The following is a 21,999-nucleotide window of genomic DNA, read 5'->3' on the forward strand; positions in this document are numbered from 1 at the left end:
CTTTCACATTATTAGATGACAATTAATAGAACACCATACTTGAGCCTACTTTTCTCCAGGCTGACCAAATCAAGATCCCATATGTCTCTTCTCTCATGTCATGTGCTCCAGGCTCTTAAACCATCTCGGGCAGATCTCTGCTAAACATTCTTGAGTTTATCAACTCACTTGGGTGTGTCAATCCTGTCAGTTTCTACTCCAGCTGAGTTAATTCTGTCCCTGACATAGGAACTTCAGTGACAACCAACCACAGTTTTGTATTCTACCACCTGTATTTTCAGCCGGGAAATCTGTCCTTTATCCATGTAGTTGCTATGCAGTATCCTCTTTACAATTTCTACACCAAACAAACCAATTTTGTAACTTCTGCTGCCTTACCTTAGAACTTCACTAATGAAAGAACAGACATTTTTGAATTTATGGAGAATGCATTATGTAGTTTATGTTGCAATTGAAAGAGTGGAAAAAAATGGAAAATGGAAGAATACAGGGGGCTCTGTTTGAAAGAACATACTACAGATCTAAGAAAGGATCTTTGTTATCCTACAGTTGTAAAAATAACAGTACATTTAGAGGAAAAGGTGTTTTCAATGTTGACTTGTTTAGCACAGAACTAATTATCTTTGCTGGATTTAATGGATAAAATTGGTAGCTTTTTTTGTCTGGTTATGTATTCACAGCTACAAAATGTTTTTACCTAAGTGTGTGCGAGCAAAAATCCAAGACTACCACATTTTGACACGAAAAAGGATAAGGTACAGGTTCCGCAAATTTATACAACAGTTTGGCCAATGCAAAGCTACTGCCAGAAACTTGAAACTTAAGTATCTCATAAATCTGGAAACCCTTCAGCCTGCCTTCTATTCAGAGGTTTTTGAAGTAAAAGAACCTGGTGGAGGTCCTTCTGGAGAGGAAAGTTTTGCAACCGTTGTAATAACTGGAAATGGTGGAATTCAGTGTTCAAGGGGAAAACTTAAAGACTGTGAGACACTTGGAGAGCAGGTAATTTTAAAAAATTATTTTAATCACTTCTAATGGAACAGAGTAGTAAGCAAATTTGGTAGGCAAATTTTACTTCACAATGACATATAAAAAATGTAAAAATGTAATGACCATGCCCTGAGGTGTAGATAAAATGCAGAAATTCCCCAAATCTTCTTTGAAAGCAGGGATCTAAGGACTCCAAACAAGAGGCAGATTCTCCTATACCTCTTTCCTGCTGTGGTTAGACAACTACCAGTGTCTCAGTTAGCAAATTTAAAATTACATCTGTGTGATTGTGGAGTCCATGTAGTCTTTCTTCAGGAATTAGGTGCTTAGTGGTTCCTGTAAGTGCTAATAATCATGTACTGCTGCATTTTTATTGGTATTATTTTGTATGTGTGTGAGATTTCCCATCATGACTGTTCATTAGGTTGAGTTTACCAAAACCTGATAAAACTCAAAGCAGTGTACATTGAGAGTGTGGGAGGTATCCTAAGGCAAAAGTAAAGGCAAACTGGAGTATGTGTGTTTTTTTCAAAATAATCACATTGATTTGGTAATTTTGATTCGTAATACGTAGCAGAAAAGATCAAAGTACAAAAAAGTTGTATTTCTACCGTGTGCTGTAATAATTTGTAAAAAAACGCTATATGCTAGTGGGTTTTTTCAATACTTAGCAAAAAGTAAATTTGATTACATGCCCATATATTTTGAGGTGTGCAGTTCTTAGAATATTTGTAGATTGACAATTACTTCATTCATAGTTGTTATGTATCAGCCCTCTGCCTTCCCTAATTTTCCTGTAAATGCAAGTTGCTCTGGTAGGATCTGTCATAAATGTCAGATTCTGCAGTTTCCAGTTTTAGGTGTGCAGAATGTATGCATACTATGCTGTTTGGGTTTGGCAGCCAAGCCTTTAGTAAGCATAGTGTTTGAATAAATCATGTTTTTTTATAAAGATTGCCAAATTATTTTTTCCTTATTAAAAATATTGTAATTCTATTATTGACAGACACGGCATATATTTTCACTGGTAAAGAAACTATTTATAAGGTTGGTTTTGAAAACCGGATTAATTAATATGGCTGCTTCTAAACATGATTGTAACTCGTTTCAGTAAACTTTACTATGAATTGTCATTTAGATACTGAACTAAAAAATATTTTTTATTTATTTGTATGTAATGACATATGTGGAGTGGATTGTGAAGAAATTTGTTTTGCAAGTTTACATTTTCACTAACTAGATGAACAAGTAGATAGGACTGAGAGGACAGCCTTACACTTTTTCTTCATTCCAACTACAGATTTGCAGCTTGTATCACTCTGAATGAAGTTATGACATTTTGTATAATTGACAGGCTTTCTAAAACTGTTTAATCAGGATGCCAGTAATAAGCTCACAAAAAAAAAAACCCAAACCCTTCTCAAAAAAGTAATCAAAATGATCCACTGTTCATAAAATACTACAGAGTGAAGAAATATCTGCAGTTATAAAAATCCAAGCCCATATGTAGATATTTCTGTTCATGGTTCCCGGATCTATGTCTGTTCTTCAATTTATGTTCCTAGTGATGATTCAATAAAGAAAAAAAAGAAAAAAATCCTGTATTTCCTTGTAATGGCATGTTTAAGGTTTTATAATCCTCTTTGTTGTTGGCTTACAAGTTCGGAATTGTAGAAGTTCCAATGCTGCAATTAGGTGAGGCTTTTTAATTGCCATTTATGTTATTACTGAAATTATATGATATTTGTTGCAGGATTTACAAACATACTGTGATTTTCCTGATATCATTGATGTCAGCATTAAACAAGCAAGCCAAGAAGGCTCCAGTGAGAGAAGAATTGTCACCATTCACAAACAAGACAGCAAGAATCTGGTCTGTTTATTTTGGTTGCTGTTCTTTCTAATAGATACTGCTTTGAACAGGCTGTATGACTGTTGTATGCATAGTATTGTATAATCCATGACCACATTAATTAAGCATGAGATAAAACTAAACATCTATCAGCAGTGTAAGGGGTGTTATCAGAACACTAAAAGTCTTCTGCATTCAAAGCTATTTGCTTGAAATGAAATAGAAGTAGATATTTATATCTGAGGAAAATTTCTGGTACACAGATAGGTTCTTTTGTTTATTAGTCTTAAACCTGAGTCCATGGTTTCAGTTCTCAAGTGTGCTGTTTCCATGGTGTCCTGATAAGCTGTCTGCTACAGACCAACACATTGAAAAAGACTTCAAAATGTTCTGAAAAATGATGATACAAAATAAGTATCAGGACAAAATTAATGTTACTGCTTTTACTGTGTACCATTCTTTGAAGATGATCTTAAGAAAGTATTTTGTACCCAAACGTAAAAAGTTTTTTACTTGAGCTACAACCTTGCACTTGGGTCAGGCTTTCTAGCAGGTATTGCTATCACAGAGTTGTGGGGTGGACTGACCCTGGCTGGGCACCAGATGCCGACCAAGTCTTCTCTAATCACAAACCCTCTGCAGCTTGAACAGAGGAGAGAAAATGTAATGAAAGGCTTGTGGGTCAAGATAAGGATAAATTAAGATGTATTAACCGTCATGGACAAAACAGAATTGACTCAGGGAAATTAACCAAGTTTGTTTCAGAGTAGGGTAATGAGAATAAAAAAATCCTAAAAACATTTTCCCAGCACGCCTCTCTTCTTCATGGGCCAACTTTATTCCTTATTCTCTACTTCCTTCCTTCCCCTCAGCACTGTAGAGGATTGATAATGGGAAGTGTGGTCAGTTCATTGCATGTTGTCCTTGCCTCTCAGTCTTCCCCATCTCATCCTCTGCTCCAGCAAGGGATCCCTCCAATGGTGGACAGTCCCCCATGAACTTCTCCAATGCAAATTGTTTCTACAGGGTGCAGTTCTTCATGAGCTGCTTCAGTGTTGGTCCCTTCCATGAAGTGCAGTTCTCAAGGAACAGGCTGCTCCACATCTCCATAGTGGCTCATGGGGCCACAAGTCCTGCCAGCACCTATGTTTCCATGCTTCCCATGGGGTCACAACCTGCTTGAGGCACGTCCTCCTTCTGTGACATGAGGTTCTTCACGGGCTGCAGGGGGATCTCTGCTGCACCATGAATTTCCATGGGCCGCAGAGGTACAGCTGCCTCACCATGGGCTGCAGTTGTTTCCAGATCCTGGTCCTCTTAAAAAGGAGTTTGGAAACTCTAAATTCTTGACACTTCCTCAAAAACACCAGCTCTTTTTATTGTTCTCTAGCAGCAAAGAACTTGCCAAATAATTGTGTTCAGTGAAGTATGTCTCTGGTGTCACAGGCAAACACATACTAAAGCCTGTTCCGTTGGGTTACACTGCTGAATGAAATCTAGGGTGACTCAGAAAATGCTTCTCTGTTTTTTTTTTATTTGCAGCAGTTAATGTGCTGTTGCAGATTAATGTAATTTTTCCCTGCTTTTATCTGTTAATCATAACGTACATAAGACCTTTTTCACACCCATTTTCCTTTAACCACCTGATTTTTCTCTCTGTTCTATCCGGTGTACCTGATTTCATAGTAGTAAAAGGTCATCTTCTGTCTATGATCCAGCTGAGGGTGCCAGTTTTTCCTGACTCGTAGTTAAGTTTTCAGGCAGGTACTTTACTGGAGATTTTTCTTTTCTGCTTGAAGGCAGAAGTATAAATCTTTGATAAGTGAAGGCTTTCCTTTAGGGAAAAGAACCAGACTGTATTGGCAGTGCAGTAGGTGTCTGCATGCTGTCTTGTATCTATCTACTTGTTTTTCCCTTTCAAATGCTCTTTCATATTGGCATTCCGCTGCTGTTTCATCTATGTAGATTAAGGGTTGTTTGGGTTTTTTTTTGTGGCAGATTTCATAGAATTGTGGAATGGTTTGAGTTGGGAGGGCCTTTAAAGGTCATTGGGTTCCAGCACCTCTGCCATGGGCTGGGACACAGATCATTAGAGCAGATTGCTCAAAAGCCTGTTTCAGGGATAAGGCATCCACAACTTCTCTGTTTTCTTTGGTTTGGATTTGATCTTGAACATTGAAGGTTGCTATCAAGTTTTGAATGATAACAAGAAGGTAGAATATACAAACATGAGTTAAAAACTGCTTTTATTCATGTCTTTAATGTGTGCACATATGTGTATCTTTTATAGCATTAGCATATTCAGGAATTTTTTGTTGCCTATTAAAAATTGAAATTCTCTCTCCCTCCCTGCCCCACATTGTTCTCTGGCAATTGAACAGGAGGCTGAATTTCAGTCACTAAGAGAAGCCCTCTCCTTTGTATCATTAATTGATGGATATTACAGATTAACAGCAGATGCCCATCATTATCTCTGTAAAGAAGTAGCGCCACCATCAGTCCTTGAAAATATCCAAAGCAACTGTCATGGGCCAATTTTGTAAGTATTTTTTTTTAGTAATATGACAATTGAATTTTTTTTTTGGAATATGAGCTTTAGTTGTTTGTGTACTGTGGTAGGCATCTTAAAATGTTTTTTTACTGCATTTATGTAACATAAAATGCTTTATACTTTTCCTCTTATTTTTCACTTTGTAAAATACAGTGCCTTTGTGACATGTTATAAAAATTAAGTGGAAAGATCATTCCTGGATATGGATAGAAATAGTGAGTTAGCAAGGCTTGTTTAAAAGAAAATTAATTCTTATAATAATGAATGTTGCTTTGTTTCAACTCTTTTTTCTTGTTAGCCATTTTCCTGGTTAAACCCACCTTTTTCACCCACACAAATGTTTTGCTAATTTAAGCTTATTTGTTAGGTAATTTTATTACAGCTTCTTTCATAATGCATGTTGAAAATCATCTTGTAAGCTGTGGGGAGTATTACTTTTTAGCCCTTAACATTTCTTATTGGATAAATAATTGTGATGGTTTAGTATCAAAAAATTTTAATATGCTGCTCTCTACATAAGCAATCACCCTATATATTGGAAAATAAAGGACAGAGATTATCTTAAGCTGTATAAAATTGAAAGTTTTAATTATTGTTCTATTAGATATTTGTAATATTGCTCATTACTCAACAGCTTATAACTCTGTGTTTTGCAATTATGCAATATTAAACATTTTATTTTTACTGCAGCATGGACTTTGCTATCAATAAACTGAAGAAAGCGGGTAATCAGACTGGTTTCTACGTCCTTCGCTGCAGTCCTAAAGATTTTAAAAAATACTTCCTTACCTTTGCTATAGAGGTTTGTATTCTATCTTCATGCCTATTTCATTTTTGTTGTGGTCTGACATTGAGCCTGAGATGTTCAGTAAATGATTCTGAATTTCCCCTCCAGAATGTTTGTCTAGTATGTATATTCTATAGCTACTTTTGTCAGATGGGCCAATTTTCAGGGTCTTGTGAAAAATGTCAGAGTTGATACAGAATTGCTAATGCACATGCCATATGCCTTGGAGACCAAGGCAAGTGAGCTTAAGAGTTCTGGAGACAAAGGCATGGATCTTGGGACTGTGATGCTGGGATAAATATTTGGGAGATGGAGCAATCTGCCAGATTTTCTGTTTTTTTAATGTTTGGGGGTTTTTACTTGAGTTTTTTCTCTGGGTTTTCCACATACCTCCTCCCCCATCACAAGTGGGGCTTTGACAATCTGAGAGTGCCTCCTTCACGGGTTCTTCTGGGTTTGGGTCTTGTCCTCATCCCCAGAACTGGGCCAGCCATATTATTTGGCAGCTGTTACATCAACACAAATCTCCTGGGTATATCTGTTGTTAGCTAGAGAGAAAGCTACCCTGGAAATGCATATGGTTCTCAGAGAACTAGATGTACGTCTTCTCTCTGACATTGCAGCTAGTGATAATATAATGCTTTATTATTGCTGTTAAATAATTTCTTAATGTTGTTTCAATAATGAATTTCTCTTTAATTACATTAGCAGAGCTATCTTTGTGTTTTTAGCTGGGGAAGGTAATACAAGAATTTTCCTGCTGGTGTACAACGAGCTAGCAAGTTTGCTAATACTGTCAGACATAGGTACATCTCTGAAAATGACTAAATAATGCTGATGTGTGAATGGAGAAATGTTATGTCCAGTCAATGAAGTATGTTTGGTAGGGAATTTTGTAGACGAAATCGGTTCATGAACAACCTTAGAGAGGCAAAGTTGAGAGTCAGGCTTGTGAGAGAAGACTACCATTGCCTTTAAGTGACTTTACTGCAACTTCTTCTTTTTTTTTCCTGAGACTTGTGTAAGTTATTGGAGGACTTTTTATATTCAGAATTGGTTGGAACATTTGCTACAGGACTGAGATACAGGACCACAAAAGCACTGTTAAGAATTCATCTTGTTTAAAAACGTTTAATGGTATCTTTTCAGGAGCCTTTGTGAAAATAATTCAGTGCATATTAAAAATACAGAAATAAAAATATTAGAAAGTAATTTCGTAGAACTGTGCTGGAGATGACACAAAAGCAGAACTACAGCTGATATCTCCAAATGCCTGCCAAACAAACATGGAGTGTAAGCATTAGGGCTATTGCTTCCAACGAAATTTTGTTTTGATGTAACCCCTTGTCAGGATGAATAAGCTTTCCTTAATAGCTCTGAAGGATTTTTCCTGGGATCCATTATCTGTTTTCTCAGCTCCATCTTTTCAGATTTCATTAACCTTTGTTTTTCTCCAGCATCAACATGCTAGTTCCAGTGATGGGAGTAGAGTCATATTTTCTCAGAATCAATATTACATAGTGAGAACAGAATAACAAATTATGATCATATTTTCCTGAAGCATCCTTTCTTTAATTAGTGGAGCGCTATACATTTAGATTAGCTTTCAAATATTAAATATTAATCAATTTCCTTTTTAATGGAAAAATTTTCTGCAGCGTGACAATACTACAGATTATAAGCACTGCTTAATTACAAAGAATGAGAATGGAGAATATAATCTTAGTGGAACCAAGAGAAGTTTTAGTAATCTTAAGGATCTCTTGACCTGTTACCAGACAGAAACTGTCCGTTCAGACAGCATAATTTTCCAGTTCATCAAATGCTGTCCTCCAAAACCAAAAGGTAAGAAAGAGATTATTTCTAAGCAGAAAGTTTTCTATTTTCTAGATTAAAGACTTAAAGTGTTTGGACAATGCTCTCAGGCACGTATTGTGACTCTTGGGGATGGTCCTATGCAGGGCCAGGAGCTGGACTTGGTAATCCTTGTGGGTCCCCTCCAACTCAAAATATTTTGTGATTCTGTGATACGTTTGTCTGGGGTTTTTTAAATTTCACTGACCTATTTATTCATCTTCTTAGTAATAATTTCCAGTCAGAGTGTCTGCAAAATTTTGGTGTAGGATAGTCTTCCAAAAGTAATTATGGTAACCAGTTTCATGACTAGAAGCAAAACTGGTTTCTTAATTGCAGTGGATTCTGTGCAGCAGCATTTCTTCTTACATCAAGTGTTTTCATGTCTTGAGAAGGAAAGAGCTACTAAATTAATTATTTATCACTAAGAATGCTTCCATAGGCAATGGAACCAACAATGTCACTGAATTTCTGTCATTGTTGATCTTAGCTGAGCTATGTCAAGTCTGCGAGTGTGGTTTCAGCACCTTTTTAACACTGAAAAAATACACATGGAATAGGGCTTCTGCCTGAGGAGGGGATTTTTCTTGTATTTGCATTTTATTTTTTTGCCTACCTTTGATATTCATATCTTTCTCATTTATGAAATCTTTAAATATCTGCCCTTCTAAGTAGTACTACATACAGTTAATATTAGTCTTTGTCTCTATCAAAGTTCTTATTTAAAGACAAACTTGCCAGAACAGATATGATATAACTTGCCAGAACAGAACTGCATGATATAATTTTACTTCTCTCAAATTTGGTTGAAAATAGCCAATGGATTCAAAACCTTAAAGTGATTTAACAAGTAAGTATGTATGCACATTATAGAGAATAAATTTTTAACATTATTCCATTAAAATCAAAAGTTTATATGCATCAGAATGATAAATTATTGAATAAATATAATTATGGATGTGAGCAGATACCCACATAGACATACTTTTCAGATCTAGTTTTAGTATCAGACTTGCTCTTTTATAATACAAATACTTTTTCTGTTTTATAATACAAATACTTTGTATTATAAAACAAGGTGATTTACATCCCCTTTTCCATCCCCAGTTGTTGTTACAAAAAGTGCAGCAGTTAAAATGTGAAAGGAGGTAGGAATATTTTCAGAATGTTTATCAAAAGTAGGAGTACTTAAGAAACATATAACTCATGAGTAAACTTAGATGATTTAGCTGATTAGAAAATATCAGACTTTGATTTCAGTTAAATGCTGTGTGGCTTTTTAAATACACTGACCTCAATGTGATATCTTGTTTGTGTTGAATCAGGAGCCCCTCATTAGCAATCCTTCTGAAACAGTATTGGTTTAGTTTTATATTTTACAAATTTACTTTGGTTTTCCTTTCCCTTTTTCTTCTCCCAGATAAATCAAATCTCCTAGTCTTCAGAAGCAATAGTGTTTCTGATGTACCTTCATCACCTATGCTACAGAGACACAATAATGTCAATCAGATGGTTTTTCACAAAATCCGTAATGAGGACTTGATATTCGTAAGTCAGTTTGTTGCTTTTTCTACTGCAGATGTTGGGTCTAATATGCACCAAGTTTTAAAATCCTCAGCGTGTGTTTAAAAGAATCTTATCTGAGCTAGGAGATTTTGCTGTAATCTTTCCTTAGATTGTGGAAAAGAATTTATGTTATTTTTCAGTAATGAAAATAACTATTTTTTTTATAATTATGAAGCGTTGTTTTGACTGCAATAACAGTTATTTGGTTCTAGAGATGTTTAGATACATATTTAATGGAATTGCTTCCTCTCTGGTTCTTGCAGCAAGTTATTTTCTGAGATCCTTGAGTAATCAATAAAAAACAAACAAAAATATAAGATGTTTTTGATATAGTTGCTTCCTTTCCTTCTCAGCTGGTCTCTACAGCCAGCCAGCACACCTCTAAAGACTTGCATATGTGTATGCAGGGGCAGGGTTTCCAAAGACGCCTTTTAAAACAGGCAGATATTTTTGATTTTTTTTTTTCTGTCTATATTCTTCCTTCTTTTTAGGAGGAGAGTCTTGGACAGGGCACGTTTACGAAGATTTTCAAAGGTGTAAGGAAAGAAGTGGGAGACTATGGCCAGCTCCATCAAACTGAAGTTCTTTTAAAGGTGCTGGATAAAGTGCACAGAAACTACTCTGAGGTTGGTGTGATTGTTGACTGCTGTATAACATTTGTCCATGCTATGCTGAGCATTACTCTTCTTTTCGTGAGCATTACCCATTTAGTTCATAAATGGGTATTTGTGTGGTAGAGGGTTGCATGTTGAACCAAGCTCATGCTTAGGCTTGTGACACTGGAAGTATGAATTTGAGACTGGCTTTGGGAAGTACACCTATGTACTTTATTTCCCCTGTTCCCGCCACCTGTGAGAGAATTCAGAACTGCCCACTGGGATCTGGAGAGCAGGTCATTTATACAATTAAAGTACCAAAGGAGAGGTGGCATGGTCATGGATTGTCTTAACCAGTAAATTCATTATTTACAAACGAGGGACCATTTATGGAAAAACACTTCCTCTGGGTAGACTGTCTTCAGATTTTCCAATAAAATCAACTAATCAGAAGATTTATGTATGAGGAAAACTTGCCATACATGGATTCACCATAATCACTGAGTCTTTTGACACTTTTTGAGTGACGCTTTTAGCAGACCTGAAATGCTTTTGTGCAAAAACTAATCAACTGGTAGTGTAATCAAGCCCAAGACTCTGTATGTGAGAACTGAATTTTAAAGACTTTCACAAGATGTAATAGTGTTTATTATAGCAATATCACTTTACAATACTTCTTTTGGTAACATAGGTTAAAAATTTATATTGTAAAGTATGAATCAGTTACTAAAAGTTCAGAGCACAGAAACAAAAATATAGCCACCTGAAGAAAATGTTCTGATTTTCACTTCACTTTGTTGGGTGAATAATCAGTACACAAGCAAGTGTAGGCGGAGGTGCCACTGAACAGAATAAAAAAACAAAGAAAGCAATAAAAGCATTGAAACTTTCCTGACAAAGTTGGAAAAGGTCTTGCAATAGTGGATGAATTGCGTAATCATTTTTGTCTTTTAACTTAATAATGTGCTACAAAGAAATAAATTGGAAACTGAACAGTGCATTATGGCAGAATAAATTAGAAAGTGAATAGTGTATGATGAATTTACCTTCAATTTACCTAGGTAATTGACACTGAAAAAAAATTATTATTTTAAAAAATGTTGAGATACGCTTGCTGACAGAGAAAAAGAGGTAGTTAACCTATCTGGAATGTGTAATACCAGTTATTTAGAAAAAGAAAATGAGAAAAAAACCTCCACAACAAAAAAAAAACTGAAGCAAAAACCAACCAAACAAGAAACAGTTGCCAAACACAAACCAACAACAAACAATATAAAATATGTTACATAGGGTCTTTGTAAAGAGATAGTTGAAATATTTTTTAGAAATGGTTTTAGTAAATTTATTAGGACTTTGGGGCTTTGTTTTTACTGATATATTTTCTTTGTTGATCTCTCCCTCTCGTTACAAAAAGTCCTTTTTTGAAGCAGCAAGTATGATGAGCCAGCTTTCTTACAAACATTTGGTGTTAAATTATGGCGTCTGTGTTTGTGGAGAAGAGAGTAAGTAGAAATTAATTCTTTTTTTTACCAATTTTTATGCGTCTCTATATAGAGAGTTTGACATTGGTTTTTGGGAAAACAGGGAAAAAACAAAACAAAAGCTCAACACCAGCTGAACAGCTAATACATGTTCATGCTGCAGCAGTATTAGCCTTGGTATCTGAGAGCTAGTTAATAGTAAAAACAAAGAAAAAGGAAAAATTGTTTAAAGTACAGACAGTGTGAATAGTAACATCGGTAATGTCTGTTCTATCTGAGATCAGTTTTGCCATGCCTCTGGAATGAGCTTTTGAAGTGCCAGAAAAATTGCAGCCTTACATTGTATCAGCTGTGGTTAACTAGAAAGGGAGGTGCTGTGCTACCCAGAAAAATTTTCATTTACTGTGATTAGAAACAGACATTGCCACCCTTTTCCACACATGCTGACTTCATGAGCACAAATTTAACTGTGGGAAGTTTGGTTTAGAGATCCCATTCTGAAAACATGAGGTCCTGGTAATTCAACAAACACACTACAAAATTTTAGCAGCAGTAAAATGTTTGCATTATCTGTAAAAGTTGAATGTCTTTCCAGTTTAGCATACAGCTGTGACTGTGACTGTGTAATAATAAGAGGTTTTTAATATCTCCTGAAATACATTTGTGCCATCTTGAAATGATACCTTAATTTTGGATGGTTGTCTAATATGTCTTCAAATATGACTGCTGGACCTCACTTCGACAGTTTTTCTTCTTCATTCATTATTTGGGCTGAAATGCCAGTTTGCCTGAAACCTTTTTTTTTTTTTTTTTGTGATTAGAAATTTGTATGAAAGGGAGCATTTTATAATTGTATGAGCATATTATGTAGGTGGTTGTCTTCATTAGGGAGAGAGAATTTCCAAAAGAGATGGTGGATTCAGTAATCAGAATTTACCTCTGTAATCAAAAATTACCTCTCACAGAAGGCTGAAAAAGGCATAGCATTATGTTTGGCCAAGAACTTGTGCCAAAACAACCACATGGGGGGTTTTGTACTTTATTAATTTTACCACACACAGAGATAATATATAAAATTTCAGGTAGATCAAGTTTATAGTTGAAAAGAAATTGTTGCAAGAGGTATGTGGGTATGTATTTCACCTTTAGATCATAGCTGTCCTCTAGAAATGATTCTCCTTCTGAAGGCAAGAGATTTACTACAGTTTAAGGCGAGGCAGTAATTAAGAAATAGGAAGAGCAGCTGTTATTGATTCTGTGGTTTGCACACTTGATGTACAAATTCAATAAAAATTGTTTCACATAATTGCAAAAAAAGAGTATTTTCTGTCTCTAAAATTAATTTGTTAAAAAATCTGGGGTTTTTGTTACAGCCAGATATAATACTAGTAGCTTCAGTGTGAGCATCTTGCAGCTGAGGGCAAGGATTCAGTCATGTGATTTGAAATGGCTGGAAAGTGATGAGGACATCAGTTCTTGTTTCTGGAGTTATTTGCTGGATGGCTGCATGGAGGCATATGTCATACACATATAAGCAATTTTAGGGCAAATACTTGTCTGTTTTCAAGCAAGGCATCTTTTGTCAATAAAGCATTGCATTTTCCAGTAAGAATATAGATAGTAAACAACCATGAAGTGAATTACTTGAATGTTATTCAGCTACCACATTGAAAGTTCTGTACATCAGCAGTTACATTATTGTGCCTTTCAGGTAAGGGTGGAAAGATGCTAATTGGATTTTACCTAATCTGTAAAAGATTAAATCTAAATAATTAACCCTAAAATACTAAATCTGGTAACTATATATTTGAGAAGAAATTAGGTGAACTTCCACTCTCCAAAGAAGTATAAAGAACATAGAGTATTTGTGGCAGTACTGAGATATCACAGAAGTTGGAATTTATAGTTAGATCACCAACAAAATATCAAAAGAAGAGTAGTACTAAAGTCAGTAGTCTGTCCTGAAATTTTATTATTTGTGGTTGGTTTTAATTGTTATTCTTTTTATCATTGTGATTCAGACATCCTTGTACAAGAATATGTAAAATTTGGATCCTTGGACACATATTTGAAAAAGAACAAAAATATTATCAATATTTTGTGGAAGCTGGAAGTAGCCAAACAGTTGGCATTAGCCATGCATTTTCTGGTAAGTGATTCGGTTTTGTTAATGGCGGAATTCAAGTGATTAATGTAGAAAGGCTGAGCTATTACCTGAATTCTTGAAACTCTGAAGGGTTTTGATAATGGATTGGCCATATACCAGCTATTTAGTAGATACCCAGAGACAGACTTCATATCTTGCACAAAGCGTAGTTGAATGTCCATTCATTTTTAATACTTTATGTTTTAGCATGAAATATAACATATTTGCAGTAATGCTATCCCCCCACCACCCCCAGAAATCAGTCCTTTCTGGGCTTCCCACCTCAGCTCATGATGCTGAACATAAACATGAACATTCCTGGTAGTGTTAACACTTAACCACTGGGAAGGGAAAATCTGTATTGTTCACTCTGCCAGTGCATTCTTCTTGGGCATTAGGTCTCAACCTTACAGTCTTTCCAGTTAAACATAAAGGCCGTTATTCAAGACAGGATATGTGACTAGGTAAGTCTTTCCTTTAACGGAATTTAAATATTCCTACATTAATTTTAAGTGGATGGATTAGTACTCTTCTGAGTTAAAAAATGTCAAATTGTTTCAGACTTTCGGTAAATAACAAATATTGGCTGAAAACTGTAAGTTTGAGAGAAACTGGTGGAGTACCTGAAGTTTGATCAACTTAATCTGTGATCATTATTTTATTTGCTGATGTTTCCCTCATGCTGTAAAGTATTTGTTTTTAAATATCTCTTCAACAGTAAGACTTTTTTGGTCAGTTTGTAAAAGATGCATTTCTGTTTATAGGAGGATAAAGGCCTTGTTCATGGAAATGTCTGTGCAAAAAACATCTTGCTTATCAGAGAGGAAGACAGGAAGTCTGGAAACCTTCCATTTATAAAGCTAAGTGATCCTGGCATCAGTATTACAGTTTTGCCAAGAGATAGTAAGTCTTTGCATTAACTTTCTTGTTCAGTGCTTCTGACTTGAAAAATAAGTTTGGGGGTGGGTTTTTTGTTGACCACCATCTAATCTAATTCTCTTATAGTAAGTTCCTTGATCTGTGTGTCATTTTATAATTATCACTACAGCCCTAGCCAAGCAGTTTTGAGAGTATCTTTTAAATTAGCAGATAGCTACAGGAAAGAAAGGCACAATTCTCCACTGTGTGAGCTTTTTTCCCTGCTGTTCTAATTTTCAACCCTTTTTCATTGGTAATACTATTGTTATATTATAATGTAAAAACGTAATATAATTTATTACATTTGCAGATAGCTGCTGAACTTAGTGTCTTGTAATTGCTCAAGTCTTTTATAGCTTGCATAAAGTTTCAGAAATGAAACCAAATGCACTTTTGAAAATGCTGATTGGCAGTTATAAAGCATCTTCAGTGCATTTCTTAGTGAATACCTAGAGCCACTTGATGTTAAAAATACTGGGTTATCATCCACTCTTAAGACTGTTCCAGTGCTTTATAAACAGAAAAATTAATTAAATGGATATTGTGCAAGGTTGTTATGCTAATGGAATGGAATTTCATGGTCTTTTTTTATGGTCTTTCTTTTTAATAAAAACACTTCTTACTTGGTACTTTTTATTGATGTCTAAAGAAGTAATGTATCTAACAGCCTATGTATAATGCAGTGTCATTATTTGCCAGTAAATTATTTAAATTCTCTTATTTAATGTAAGCTTACATTATTCTTATGAGACCTCATTTTAAGGAGCTCTAAATCCAAATCAGTCCAATCCCATATTTTAACTTGTTACTGCAGTCAGTAGCAATAGCTTAAAAATCACATAGTGTAAAATTCCTTTTCATGGTGCCTTTTGCTGTGCCATAGTACACCAGCCACTAGCAAAGTACTTTTTACTCTTTGGTGTCTTGGTTCTTTGTGATAGCTATTGAGTCTTGGTAAGATTGAGTCTTGGTAAGATTGGAGGAAATAGAGAAATCACAGAACAAATGTAGCATGGAAATGATATTACGGCAGTTTTATACCGTTAGGCTTATTTTACTGTCAAATGAATGGATCTCCTCTTTGTTTCACAAATATTATTTTAATTTTTGTCCATATTCCATGATTTGATTTTCTTGGCAGGAAAAAATACTTGGAAAAATATTATAAGTACATTGCAATGAAATACCTGTCTATATTAAAGTAATTTTTACTAAATCAAATATGTTACAGAATTTTCTGGTGTCGTTATTCATGTTAACAAGTTTCCTTTGTGTGATCACACAGTTCTTCTTGAGAGAATACCCTGGGTACCTCCTGAATGTATTGAGAATCCCAAACAACTAAGCCTAGCTACAGACAAGTGGAGTTTTGGTACCACTTTGTGGGAAATCTGCAGTGGAGGAGACAAACCCCTGAGTGCACTAGATTCTTCAAGAGTAAGTATTACTGGGTCTGCAGTCACAGCAGTTCTTTGGACACTTCTAATTTGGAACATCTGCTGTTGTAACCACATCAGCATGTAAAGTGGTGTGGCTTATGACCACTGTAGGAAAAAGACATATTTGCTTGTAGGTAATAACCAGAAGATATTATTTGATGTTTGTGTTTATGTTGTTTATTTTGATTTTTAGGGGGACAAAGTACAGAATTGTCAGTATTATCTAGTTCATATTTCTGTTGCTTTGTTGCAGCAGTGTATCACTTGAAACAAAAAAGTATTCCTAATAGTGTGCATGGATTTTAATTAGCAGTCTTGTAATTGAACATCTTAAATACAGTAGTACTTTGTGTGTTGCAACAATTGTACTATTTTAGCTAAACCAGTGATGTTAACTTTTTTCTCAGGTAGGGACTGGAAATGGAGGAGAAACACATTCCATAAAAATATTAATTTATATGTATTTGCTTCTTTAGTTGGAAGCAAAAAGAATTCACTATGCCACAAAATTACTGGTAGTATTATTTTTGTAAAGGTACCTTCCCATAAAACGTGATTTGATTTCTCAGGTATTTTAATCAGCTCTTACAGTAATTTCCAAGGTTTACCTAGACCTAGCTGATAAATATCTAAGTATTTCAGAAGTTGCCCTACATTCTTTCATAATACTCACAAAGCTTTTCACAACTGCAGTTTAGCCACAGGTCAGTAGAATTTTCTGCTGGACCTACCCAGCTGAGGATTTATGAAATAGCAAATAGAAGAGACACTATTTTTCTCATATTTCTCTATCCTCTTATCTTCTGCCAGTAATTGGCTGGAAATTTCTGAACTGATCATTCTAAGTTATACCAGTCTTGCCTTAGGTGAAAATTGGTGATATGGACATCTGGTGAGATAACAAGTCTAGGTTTAGAGCTGTAATTTTTGGCTACTCTGGGGAGAATGTTAAGGCTTCTGCAACTCTTCCTGGCTGTAAAATGTAAAATTACTTACCTGTTTAATTTCAGAAACTACAGTTTTATGAAGATAGGCACCAGCTTCCTGCCCCCAACTGGACAGAACTTGCAAACCTCATCAACAACTGCATGGATTATGAGCCAGATTTCAGGCCTTCTTTTAGAGCAATTATACGTGATTTGAACAGTTTGTTCACTCCAGGTGAGTTTGTGATACAACAGGATTAAAAAGACTCCTGATTCCTATTGGTTCACTTTCTTTTTAGTGTGTTTTTTTGCAATACATCATTATATTTGACTGCAAATTACTACATAGAAATAAAGGCTGTCAATATTCTACTGAGCTTGAAGTATGCCAAACAAAAGCAGAACATGCCATGACTGTAATAGCCTTCTTCCTTTTCTTGTTCACTACTCTGTGCCTTCTGTTCTCTTTCTTCCCTTCTTCCTTCTACCTCTCAGATTATGAGCTGTTGACAGAAAGCGATATGTTGCCAAATATGAGAATTGGAGCACTTGGATTTTCTGGTGCGTTTGAAGATCGGGACCCAACGCAATTTGAAGAAAGACATCTTAAGTTTTTACAGCAACTTGGCAAGGTAACACGTTTCAAAATTCTGTAATAGTTTAGGAAATAACTATGGGTTTCAGTTATCCTTTGATGACCCCGTATACATTATTTACAATTAAATTTCTGTTTTAGAAGTTTCTAATTTCAGTCATCTGAGCAACACGTGAAGTTCCTTCTAGCTCTTTTTTTCACTTTCACAGTATTCTTAGAAGAAAATTAGCTAACCTCCACAATGCATCCAGTCATACCAGTAGGCTAAGTATTTTTAAAATAATTAAGAGCTGCCTGACATAAACGATAGATAGATAGATAGATACACACATAACCTTGATATTCAGTTAACAGCACTGTGGAGCACTCTTATGCAGAACTAGTGGGATTGGTGTTTTTGTGCATGCATGTTCTGAGAAATCTGAATATACAGCTTCTAAATTCAAAAAGAAGATATATGTCTTCAAGATACATGTAGGCCTTGAACTTTTTGGCTTTAAAAATCAGCATTTGGTTACTAGTTTTGCAAGTCATTGCAGCCTGGCTGTGTGAAAGCAGACCTAGACAGATGACCAAGTGCATTTGGCAGATCTTCACCAAGTACTATTTTTCTAGAATGGGTCTTTGCTGTTTTATTTGGTTTTTACCAGTATTCTTTTGGCTTCAAGTAATGAAGCAGCCTGAAAGTGAAGTAGCAGAAGTACTTCTGTTTGCAGATGTTTGTTGACTGTGATAGCATAGCTTAGGGAGAACAGCAGAGTGGTAGATGATGGCTGCATAAAGAAAGACAAAAGACAATGTAAATGAAGAAAGAGACAAAATCAGAAGATTGAAACAAATCAGAGAGGAGCCAGAAAGAAACAGCAGAATTAAGAACCAAGACAAAGGGATTTATGCAAGTGCAGGAAAAGTATCATGCCAGGGGAAGTGGAAATTTGTGAAAGGAGAGAAAACAGATGGACATCACCCTCTTTCCTTGTCCTCGTTTTCTGTTCTGTTTGCTTCCTTTCATGGAATATGTTTCTTCTGCAACTGTTATCCTCGATCCTGCAATTTTTTCTCTCAGGGAAGTTTTGTGGCCTTTCACTTAAATAATTAATCACATAACTTTAATGTTTAGTACTGTGAGCACTGAACAAAAACTACACTCTATATGAACAAACATGTGCACTAGGAGGCACAGAGAGCAAATGATGTGGACTTGTTTTTAATTCCCAAGTGTTTCCATTTGTCACCTAGGGAAATTTTGGCAGTGTTGAGATGTGCCGGTATGACCCGCTGCAGGATAATACTGGGGAGGTGGTTGCTGTGAAAAAGCTGCAACATAGCACAGAAGAGCACCTTAGGGATTTTGAAAGAGAAATTGAAATACTTAAATCGCTGCAGCATGATAACATTGTTAAATACAAAGGAGTATGCTACAGTGCAGGTATGTGCTATATTGAATTCACCTAAATATGCATACTGAGAAATTCAGAGAGGTAAGTGTTTATGACAGTCACTCACTTGTAAATTTTCCAGGACTGAGAGAGTACAAAACAAAGGAAGTTTTTTGGAAGATGGTAACATTGGTAACAAGTTGATGTCACTTTACCATTCTGAGTTTCATCTTGACAAACAGATATACAGACTTCTACTTTGCCTTAGCAATAGTAGCTGAAGTATTGATGAGATTATGTTGATTAGTGATATATTAATTTTTCAAGCATATCCACGTTGTTGTTGAGTTTCAATAAGTGGCATTTTCTGAGGAAATGCATTTAATTAGTATATGAAAAATTGCATAGTGATGTATAGGTCATAAATTAATATTTTTGTATTAAGTCCATTTTATATTATGGCTGCTGGTAGAGGAATTAAAATACTTATGTTACAAAACTCGTCTCTGAAAATTACAGAAAAAAATTACATTTGTATTTTTTGTTATTGCTGTAAAAGGACGTAGGAATCTAAGATTAATTATGGAATACCTACCATATGGAAGTTTACGAGATTATCTGCAGAAACACAAGGAGAGGCTGGACCACAAGAAGCTTTTGTTGTATGCATCTCAGATATGCAAGGTAGGACATTCTAAATTGTATACATATTTCAACAAAGCTTTTTCTCCTTTTTTCATCCCATTTGTCTCAAAAGAACAATAACTGGTTATTTTGGTGCATCTTCTATAATGCTGTTGGACTGCTAGCACCACATAACCCTAAGAAAAAGTAGAAATATATTCATATAGTCAAGACCTAAATCCTTAATCAGGATGCTGACACTGGTCTATCTGCTGACTGAGGCAGAATATACTCTCTTTTCTCAATCAGGTGACCTGACATAAAGTATTGTAGGAGTTAATATACTCGCTCAGGCAATCTGTTAATGACATTCTCTGGTGGAATTTTCAGAAATCTGACATTCAACTGTAAAAATACTATAACAACATGTGTATGTTTAAACAATTTACTTTAAACTGTAAGAGCAAAGATACATGACTTCTGTATGCAGAACTAGTGGCCTTAGAAATACCCAAACCTGTAATAAATTATTTGGTACCAAACATTCATATAATTCTGAAAAGTGGTACAAACTGCTATCTGATCTTTCTTGTGATATCTCATTTTCCTTATAAAGAGAGCTTATGCCTTCCCTAGTTTTATTCTGTAATTACATTTTAGATATTACAAACCAGAGACACTGAGATTTCATTGCATATTTAGAAATTTGGGAAAAGAAGAAAAAATGGGAGTAAGGGGGAGAGAGACAAAAAAAAAAACCAAACCACACCCCCTCAAGGCATGTACCAGAAATATTTTAAAATTTCTTTTCCCAATACCTACATCAAAGACATGGAATCAGTAGGTTACGTATGATTATATGATCACTGGGCTGGAAAAGATATTTGAGATCATTGACTCCAACCTGTGAATGAACACCATCTTGTCAACCAGGCCATGGCACTGAGTGCAATATCCAATCTTTCCTTAAATACCTTCATGGACGGTGACTCCCCCACATTCCTGAACAGCCTATTCCAATTCCCAATCCCACTTTCTGTGAACAATTTCTTCTTAATGTCGAACCTAAACCTTCCCTGTTGCAGCTGTGTCCTCTGATCCTATTGCTGGTTGCCTGGGAAAAGAGCTCAACCCTCATCTGGCTACAGCCTCCCTTCAGGCAGCTGTAGAGAGGGATGAGGTCTCCCCTGAGCTTCCTTTTCCTCAGGCTAAACAGCCCCAGCTCCCTCAGCTTCTCCTCACAGGACTTGTGCTCCAGACCCTTCACCAGCTCCACTGTCCCTCTCTGGACATGCTCCAGCACCTCAATGTCCTTCCTAAACTGGACACAGGATTTGAGGTATGGCTTCACCAGTGCTGAGTACAGGGCAACAATCCCTGTCCTGCTCCTGCTGGCCACACTATTGCTGGTCCAGGCCAGGATGCCACTGGCCTTCTTGGGCCTGCTGGCTCATGTTCAGCTGCTGTCAGTCAGTATTCCCAGGTTCCTTTCTGCCTGACCACTGTCCAGCCACTCTGTCCCCAGCCTGGAGCTCTGCCTGGGGTTGTTATGGTCAAACTGCAAGACCTGGCACTTGGTCTTGTTGAACCTCATACCGCTGGATTCAGCCCATTGATCCAGCCTGTCCAGGTCCTTGTGCAGAGCCCCACTGTACTCCAGCAGATCAACACTCCCCCCCTACCTGGTATTTTCCATGAATTTACTGAGGGTAGATTCGATCCCCTCATCCAGATCATCAGTGAAGGCTCTTAAACAGGACTGGGCCCAACACAAATCCCTGGGGGACACAACTGGTGACCACCCACCTACTAGAGATGTGGCACCGCTCACCAGCACTCTCTGGGCCCAGCATCCAGCCAGTTCTGAACCCAGCACAGAGTGCTCCTGTCCAAGCCGTGGGCTGCCAGCTTTTCCAGGAGAGTGCTGTGGGAGACAATGCCAAAGGCCTTGCTGAAGTCCAGGTACACAACATCCACAGCCTTCCCCACATCTACCAGGCCGTCACCTGGTCATAAAAGGAGATCAGGTTGGTCAAACACGACCGACCCCTCCTCATTCCATGCTGGCTGGGTCTGAGCCCTTGGCCATCCTGTAGGTTCTGTGTGGTGGCACGCAGGATGATCTGTCCCATAATCTTGCCAAGCACTGAGCTGAGACTGACTGCTCTGTAGTTTCCCAGATCCTTCTTCTGGCCCTATTTGTGGATGGGTGTCACACTGGCCAGCTTTCAGTCATCTGGGATGTCCCCAGTGAGCCAGGACTGATGCCAGATGATGGAGAGTGGCTTGGGGAGC

The 21,999-nt window shown here is 36.5% G+C and overlaps 1 protein-coding gene across 12 annotated transcripts in view; it reads left to right on the forward strand.

Annotated features, from left to right (window-relative positions):
* The window catches only part of JAK2 (Janus kinase 2), an 84,221-nt gene that overhangs the window by 50,428 nt on the left and 11,794 nt on the right, over positions 1–21,999 (forward strand). For 11 of the 12 annotated variants that reach the window (XM_041396971.1, XM_041396974.1, XM_041396980.1 and 8 more), the window contains 15 exons: positions 681–1,002; positions 2,744–2,863; positions 5,224–5,381; positions 6,084–6,195; positions 7,839–8,025; positions 9,455–9,582; positions 10,092–10,226; positions 11,611–11,698; positions 13,699–13,826; positions 14,588–14,726; positions 16,027–16,178; positions 17,191–17,341; positions 17,602–17,738; positions 18,941–19,130; positions 19,640–19,764. In XM_041396971.1, the coding sequence (XP_041252905.1) occupies positions 681–1,002; positions 2,744–2,863; positions 5,224–5,381; positions 6,084–6,195; positions 7,839–8,025; positions 9,455–9,582; positions 10,092–10,226; positions 11,611–11,698; positions 13,699–13,826; positions 14,588–14,726; positions 16,027–16,178; positions 17,191–17,341; positions 17,602–17,738; positions 18,941–19,130; positions 19,640–19,764 (2,272 nt within the window). The remainder of the gene's footprint in view (positions 1–680; positions 1,003–2,743; positions 2,864–5,223; positions 5,382–6,083; positions 6,196–7,838; positions 8,026–9,454; positions 9,583–10,091; positions 10,227–11,610; positions 11,699–13,698; positions 13,827–14,587; positions 14,727–16,026; positions 16,179–17,190; positions 17,342–17,601; positions 17,739–18,940; positions 19,131–19,639; positions 19,765–21,999) is intronic. The other variant, XM_041396983.1, reaches the window with a different exon arrangement.

This window comes from Onychostruthus taczanowskii, unplaced genomic scaffold (genome assembly GCF_017590055.1).
Source record: "Onychostruthus taczanowskii isolate IOZ18803 unplaced genomic scaffold, ASM1759005v1 scaffold133, whole genome shotgun sequence".
NCBI lineage: Eukaryota > Metazoa > Chordata > Aves > Passeriformes > Passeridae > Onychostruthus > Onychostruthus taczanowskii.